Source organism: Ictalurus punctatus, chromosome 13, assembly GCF_001660625.3.
Source record: "Ictalurus punctatus breed USDA103 chromosome 13, Coco_2.0, whole genome shotgun sequence".
Lineage (NCBI taxonomy): Eukaryota > Metazoa > Chordata > Actinopteri > Siluriformes > Ictaluridae > Ictalurus > Ictalurus punctatus.
The window spans coordinates 27,792,501-27,800,000 of NC_030428.2; the positions used below are offsets into that span (position 1 = coordinate 27,792,501).

A 7,500-nucleotide genomic window follows, 5' to 3' on the forward strand; every position below is an offset into this window, starting at 1 on the left:
TTATGATCCATCATGGTGATACCACATTCTGATACCTCTTTATGACTCTTTACAATGATACCTCGTTATGATCCTTTACAATAATACCTTGTTCTGATACCTCATTATGATCCTCCATGGTGATACCACATTCTGATACCTCGTTATGATCCTCCATGGTGATACCACATTCTGATACCTCGTTATGATCCTTCATGGTGATACCACATTCTGATACCTTGTTATGATCCTCCATGGTGATACCACATTCTGATACCTCGTTATGATCCTTCACGGTGATACCACATTCTGATACCTCGTTATGATCCTTCACGGTGATACCACATTCTGATACCTCGTTATGATCCTTCATGGTGATACCACATTCTGATACCTCGTTATGATCCTCCATGGTGATACCACATTCTGATACCTCGTTATGATCCTCCATGGTGATACCACATTCTGATACCTCGTTATGATCCTCCATGGTGATACCACATTCTGATACCTCGTTATGATCCTCCATGGTGATACCACATTCTGATACCTCGTTATGATCCTCCATGGTGATACCACATTCTGATACCTCGTTATGATCCATCATGGTGATACCACATTCTGATACCTCTTTATGACTCTTTACAATGATACCTCGTTATGATCCTTTACAATAATACCTTGTTCTGATACCTCATTATGATCCTCCATGGTGATACCACATTCTGATACCTCGTTATGATCCTCCATGGTGATACCACATTCTGATACCTCGTTATGATCCTTCATGGTGATACCACATTCTGATACCTCGTTATGATCCTCCATGGTGATACCACATTCTGATACCTCGTTATGATCCTTCACGGTGATACCACATTCTGATACCTCGTTATGATCCTCCATGGTGATACCACATTCTGATACCTCGTTATGATCCTCCATGGTGATACCACATTCTGATACCTCGTTATGATCCTCCATGGTGATACCACATTCTGATACCTCGTTATGATCCTCCATGGTGATACCACATTCTGATACCTCGTTATGATCCTCCATGGTGATACCACATTCTGATACCTCGTTATGATCCTCCATGGTGATACCACATTCTGATACCTCGTTATGATCCTCCATGGTGATACCACATTCTGATACCTCGTTATGATCCTCCATGGTGATACCACATTCTGATACCTCGTTATGATCCTCCATGGTGATACCACATTCTGATACCTCGTTATGATCCTCATTCCTATCATTTTGTTCTGATAGCTCTTTCCGATTCTTTACAATGATACCTCGTTCTGATCCTTCACGGTGATACCGCGTTCTGATACCTCGTTATGAAACCTCGTAATGATACATCATTAGGACGCCCCTTTCTAATACCACATTTTGGCACCTTATTTTTCTACATTCTTCTGATGTTTTGTTAAAATCCCTCGTTGTGATACCTCATCCTGATACCTTTTTCTGACAACTCATACTAACGCTTTGTTAAAATGACCCAATGTGACACCTCGTTCCGATACCGCATACTAAAACTGTGTTAAAATACCTCGTTCTGATACCTCATCCCAGTGCGTCGTTGAAATACCGTGTTATAATGGTTTATTCTTATAACTTCCTTCTGATACCTCGTTAGGATGCCTCATCCTCATAAGTCCTTCATTGGTAACCCTTTGAAGAATGAGGGGTACGTTGGGAAACTCAGCTTGTGACATGACCTGATATTTATTATAAATTGTTACCTTGTAATAATACCTCATAATGATATCTCGTTCTGATCCCTTGTTGTTGAGATACCACAAATTACAGTAGACGGGTATGTTTTTAAACATAAAGTAAACAGAAAAGTTTCACTTTTGCCCAGTTGGCTTGTGTCATTTTTTTTATTATTCTTTTGAGGAAAATCTTGTTACATTTAGTTTAGATTTCGTTTCGTTTTTGTTATGGGGGAAAACGTGAACAAAATGAAGACTTGTTACAATCTGGTAGCTCAGATTGGAGAGTGTGTGTGTGTGTGTGTGTGTGTGTGTGTGTAGCTAACACTACCTAAGCATCCTGATATCCTGGTCTGTAATGGCAGTTTAACGGAATGGTGGATTATGACCGAATGATACACTAGATGACCAAAAGTATGTGGACACCTGCCCATCAGACCCATATGCGGTACTTCCCCAAGCTGTTGCCACAAAGTCGGAAGCGCACGGTTGTATAGAACGTCTTTGTACGCTGTAGAGTTCTCCTTCGCTGGAACTAAGAAACCCAAACCGTTTCCAGCCTGACACAAAGTGCACAAAAAGTGCGAGCTCCATGAAGACGTGGTGTGTGAAGGATGGAAGAAGGTAGAAGACCTCGAGTGTCCTGCAGAGAGCCCTGACCTCAACCCTACTGAACATCTTTGGGATGGACTGGAACTGGAGTCTCTTCACATCATCAGTGCCTGACCTCAACCTCACGAACGCTCTTTGTAGCTGAACGAACACAAATCCCCACGGGCCATGCCCGAACATCTAGTGGAAAACCTTCCCAGAAGAGTGGAGTTAATCTGGAATGGGATGTTCAACAAGCACATATGGGTGTGATGGTGTCAAAAGTGTCCACAAACTTTTGGCCCTATAGCGTATTACGAAATTGGTATTCATAGTATGTACCGCCTGTTGTGTATCGGGAATTCTGTTCTTCAAGTGTTCAGTGGTAGTGTTGCTGTGAGGGAGCGCCTTGAAGCACTGTTGTCTTGCGCAGGTCCAGTAGAACTTCAAGGGTGAAGGTGAACTTGGTGGAAGCTGGTGGTTCTTTATCATTTCTGCGAGATATGAAGGCTCTATGGCAACATATTGTAAAACCCTGAGGAGTGAGGACAACGAGGACACGAGGGGCAGGACATAGAGAGACCCACGCTGTCTTTTTTATTTATTTATTGTTTATTTTATTCACTCTCTCTCTGTCTCTCTCTCTCTCTCTCTCTCTCTCTCTCTGTCTCTGCAGGTATCAGGCCTCAGATCATGAATGGTCCCATGCACCCCCGCCCATTGGTGGCACTGTTGGACGGACGTGATTGCACTGTAGAGATGCCCATCCTCAAAGACCTGGCGACCGTGGCCTTCTGCGATGCTCAGTCCACACAGGAGATCCATGAGAAGGTAAGACGAGGGAGAACAACAAGATGACACAGTCGAAAAAACGTCCTGTATGTGTAGCTGGGCAGTGCCCCTGTATTAGAGACCCAAAATTCCCGCAGTCTCCCTGTGCTGTCCCTACAGGATTTCATGATTTTGCAATCGCAGAAAGTGAACGCAAAATCGAGCCAACTCTGAGATATTCGGCGGAACTTGGAATTTTACAAAATTACTACAGATCCGGGGCCGAGACGCCACCAGAGCCGTCTTCCAATCGGGTGTGTCGAACACGGGTACAGCTAAAAGGTCTCGAAACAATTCCGTGCAATTGCGATTCCGCCAATTTGAGTAGTTTTCCTCAAAACCTCCAAAATCCTGAACTGCTTGTGCTTTACCCCCCCGCCCCCCCTCCATGGTAGGACTGGTAGGAATTTTATATTAGCCACACATGACATTATGGAGATGCCAGTGATTCTGACACGTTCTGCTCTCCGGACCTGCCTGATCCATCCTGATGCCCAACCTCTGGATGGCGCTCTCATCAACTGGACGCTACATTCTGGAGATTGCTGAGGACGGTGCCGCTTGGACTGCAATTACCACATATAGTCCTACACTCAGGTCTCCTTTAGTGAACAGTGGACTAGTTCAACACACAGACTTCTTATAAAACCATAATGAACTTTCTTTTACTCTCACACTATCCGTCGTTCCCCAGACGAGGACGGGTTCCCTTCTGAGTCCGGTTCCTCTCAAGGTTTCTTCCTCGTATCATCTCAGGGAGTTTTCCCTCACCACCGTCTCCACCGTCTCGCCCAATAGGGATAAACTCACACGCTTAAAACCTCCATCCTGTGTTTATATGTTTCTGTAAAGCTGCTCTGAGACGACGTCCGTCGTTAAACGCGCTACACAAATAAAACTGAACTGAATTGAAATGAAATATATAAATCAATATCATCCCACGTCTTAATCTCTAAGAAAACGTCATAGCACAGCAGCTAAGCTCATCCGTGAAGTCTTTCAGTCGGGGTTTAGGCCACATCACAGCACCTGAAACAGCGCTGGTTAAAGTAGTAAATGACCGAATACTGCCTAACGATCAGGGGTGTGTCTCCGGGCTTGTATTGCCTGATCTCAGTGATTTGATACCCCCAAAACATAATATTCTTCTACATAGACTAGAAAGTAGTGCTGGATCGTATCTGACTGATCATTATTACTGTGTAAATATTAATGCCGACTTCTCTACATGTGCAAAAGTAAAGTTTGTTGTTAATCATGACTCCATCCTAGGCCCTTTTCCGTTTCCCCCTCACTTCCTGGTACAGCTATTCATATATAGGATCGTAGCTTCCACAGATGTGCTGATGACGCACAGCTGCATGTTTTAATGATGTACGTATAGCGCTTTATGGTAAAGAGGTGAACGATCACCGCTTTACATTTTACACTGCCTGTGGTCACGCGCACCAAGTAGACGGGGTGTGAAGAATTGATCTCTGTGCTGTCTGTCTCTGGTTTAGTAAGTAAAAGTTATAAAGCATAAATAGTTCAAGTATAAATATAAATATAATATAAGTCAGGTTTATTTGCATAGTCCTCCATTTTGATGGCCTGTGCGTCACCAGGTCGGATCATACGGCATAAGTGAGTAAAAGTTTTTGCCCCCTGAATCTGGGTCCATGATGTGCAAAGCGTTGCTTAAAAAAAAAAGCATGAGATGTTTATGTATTTATTCATTTATTTATTCTTATTTATTTACTGCCACCATGTGGTATAATATTTATTACTAAACTGTTTATATAAAATAAATATATATGCGCTGATATTTCTTTCTCTACTATAAATAAGTTTAATGAAAAATTTGAAGAACAAAAATTGAATTAAATACATTTGTTTTGTTTTTTTTATCCTCCTGCCACCTAGTGTTCGTTGTCATTAAGTACAACAAATAAATTAATGGGGTTGCTCAGTTATCGTGTTAAATGTAAAATAGTTCTTTTTGAAAAATGGAATCCGCATTATTTTTCCTCTTAATTTTTCTTGAACCTTTTTAAAAAATATATATCCTTTTTTAAATTCTGTCTTGGCTAACTGAAGACATTCCTCATCCCTGCTAGCTATAACGGATTACTGGCGGTGACCTACAGACTCGACCCGAAAAGAAAACCCTATTTCTCTCTTCCTCTCTGCTCAGTATTCCACTAGATTGATTTTAATAAGAGCGTCTTGTTCCTGTAGCGTCTCTCTAATGGAGGCCGTTTTTGCCTCGCCTCGGCTCTCCTCGGTGTAATTATCATGCGGCTTCAACGACGCTGCTTTATCTCTCATTATACAGAGACCAGGGTCAGACAGAGTACACAGGGGTCGTCGAGATGCTAACCGCTAAGTGCACTGATGCTATCGCTCTCCTGCTCGCCGTTTGGGCCGCGTCCCTGCTCGTTATGTGTTATTAAAATGTCCAGCAGCCGCAGGGTGTAATAACAGAGCATCTAGAAAAAGAGGCACTTTGCCTTAGAGCATAATCTTGTGTGTGTGTGTGTGTGTGAGAGAGAGAGAGAGTAATTTAAAATATCACATATGCAGGATGGTAATATCCACCTTGGTAACATTCGGTGAAGGGTCATAGTTGTAATCATTTTTACAGAAACAAAAAGAGACGATAATTAGAGACGGGTTGAAAACTCTAAACGGTGAAAATGTGACAGTTATTTTATTCAAAATTCGGCATTTTAAGGAAAGCTCCGCCCCTAGACAACTCGCATGTTAATCTCTATAATTAGCATGTTATCCTCAACAGCATGCGAGATTTATTTCGTAATGAAACTCTGAGTTTAAACGTCTTTCTCGTCGTGTTGTTCCGTTTTCCTGTCGTGATGTAGCGGTAGCGGTGCAGTGCGATTTCACCCTGGCTTCGTTTATGTCTACCTAAAGAGAGCGATGCAGCGGCGCTTTAGTCCTTTACTCTGTCCGGCTCTCTCAGCTGCTCATCTGTACACTGTGCTCAGGCAGGTCAGCTTCGGCTTTCACGCTAATAACGATGCCAGCATCATTAGCTAGCCGAGCTAGTTCATGTGCGTTTAACTTCTACACTGGATTCATTTCTTCTATGCTTGAGAGAGAGAGAGAGAGAGAGAGAGAGAGAGAGACCCAGTCATGTGGAGTAACCCTGTATGAGCTCACTATTGGCATCCAATTCACTACATACTTTAGATATATAGGACATAGTCACACACACACACACACACACACACACACACGCCGAATATAATTGTTCTAGAGGCTCAGATTCCTCTAAGAGTGTGTGTGTTTTCCACTGTGTGCTATGATTTCTCTCACAGCCCATAATAATGCATTTTGAGCTGCCGGCAGTCGTCATGGAAACATTCCTGTGATGCTTATCCTGTACGGTTTGTATTTGACCAGTCCGTGAGGTTCAGCATGTAAAGCAAGCTTTACCCTAATAGTTCTTTCTCTGCAGAAAGGTACCACCTCTGGAGCAGGAACCTAGGGAAAAAGGTTCCTAGGGGAAAAAATTGTCCCGTGAAAGTGTGGCTAGCCTGAAAAAGTTCTTCACATTCTAAAAAGAGGTATTAGAGTTCCTGAAAAAGTTTCCAGAGAAAAGGTTTCTGGTTCAGTGAAAAGGTCTGTGGACTTCTGAATAAGTTCAGGGTTTCCTGAGAAAGTTTCTGAGGTCCTAAAAGTTTACTGGGTTCCTTAAAAAGATCTAGGTGTCTGAAAAAAATTCTGGGTTCCTGATAGAGTTCTTGGTCCTAAAACTTCCTGGTATCTTGGAGAAGTTCATGGTTTCTTGGAGTCCTGAAAAGTTGCTGTGTTCCTGAGAATTTTGTGGGGGCCCTGAAAAATTTCCTGAGGTCCTGAAAAGTTGCTGGATTCCTAAGTCAGTTCTTCGGCTTAAAACTTTCCTGGTTTCTTGGAGAGGTTCCTGGTTTCCAGAAGAGGTTCTTGGGCACCTGAAAAGATGCTGGATTCCTGAGAAATGTTCCTGATATCCTGAAAAGTTGTTGGACTCCTAAGTCAGTTCTTGGTCCTAAAAGATTCCTGGTTTCCTGAAATGGTTCCTGGGATCCTGAAAAGTTGCTAGGTTCCTGAAAAAGTTCTTGGATCCCCAAAAATGGGTTCTTGAAAGAACGTTTCAGAAGAGTTTCTCAGAACCCTTTTCTCGCATTGGTGTTATAAAAAATATTTGCTTCCTGACAAGGTCCCTGCAGACTACCTTTGTGGTTTTTGTGTTGCGTTGTTGGCCATAGTGTCTCGACAGCGTTTGTGGTTTTTATGTCGCGTTGTCGGCCATGTTGGTTCTAACGCTCTGGTTTCTCTGCGATCCGCACAGGTGCTGAATGAGGCCGTCGGCGCCATGATGTACCAC

At 42.9% G+C, this 7,500-nt stretch overlaps 1 protein-coding gene across 7 annotated transcripts in view; it reads left to right on the forward strand.

Annotated features, from left to right (window-relative positions):
* Positions 1–7,500, forward strand: part of ctbp2l (C-terminal binding protein 2, like) — a 115,679-nt gene that overhangs the window by 91,151 nt on the left and 17,028 nt on the right. For all 7 annotated transcript variants that reach the window (XM_053685004.1, XM_053685003.1, XM_053685005.1 and 4 more), the window contains 2 exons: positions 2,977–3,131; positions 7,465–7,500. The exon at positions 7,465–7,500 is cut by the window's right edge and continues 109 nt beyond it. In XM_053685004.1, the coding sequence (XP_053540979.1) occupies positions 2,977–3,131; positions 7,465–7,500 (191 nt within the window). The remainder of the gene's footprint in view (positions 1–2,976; positions 3,132–7,464) is intronic.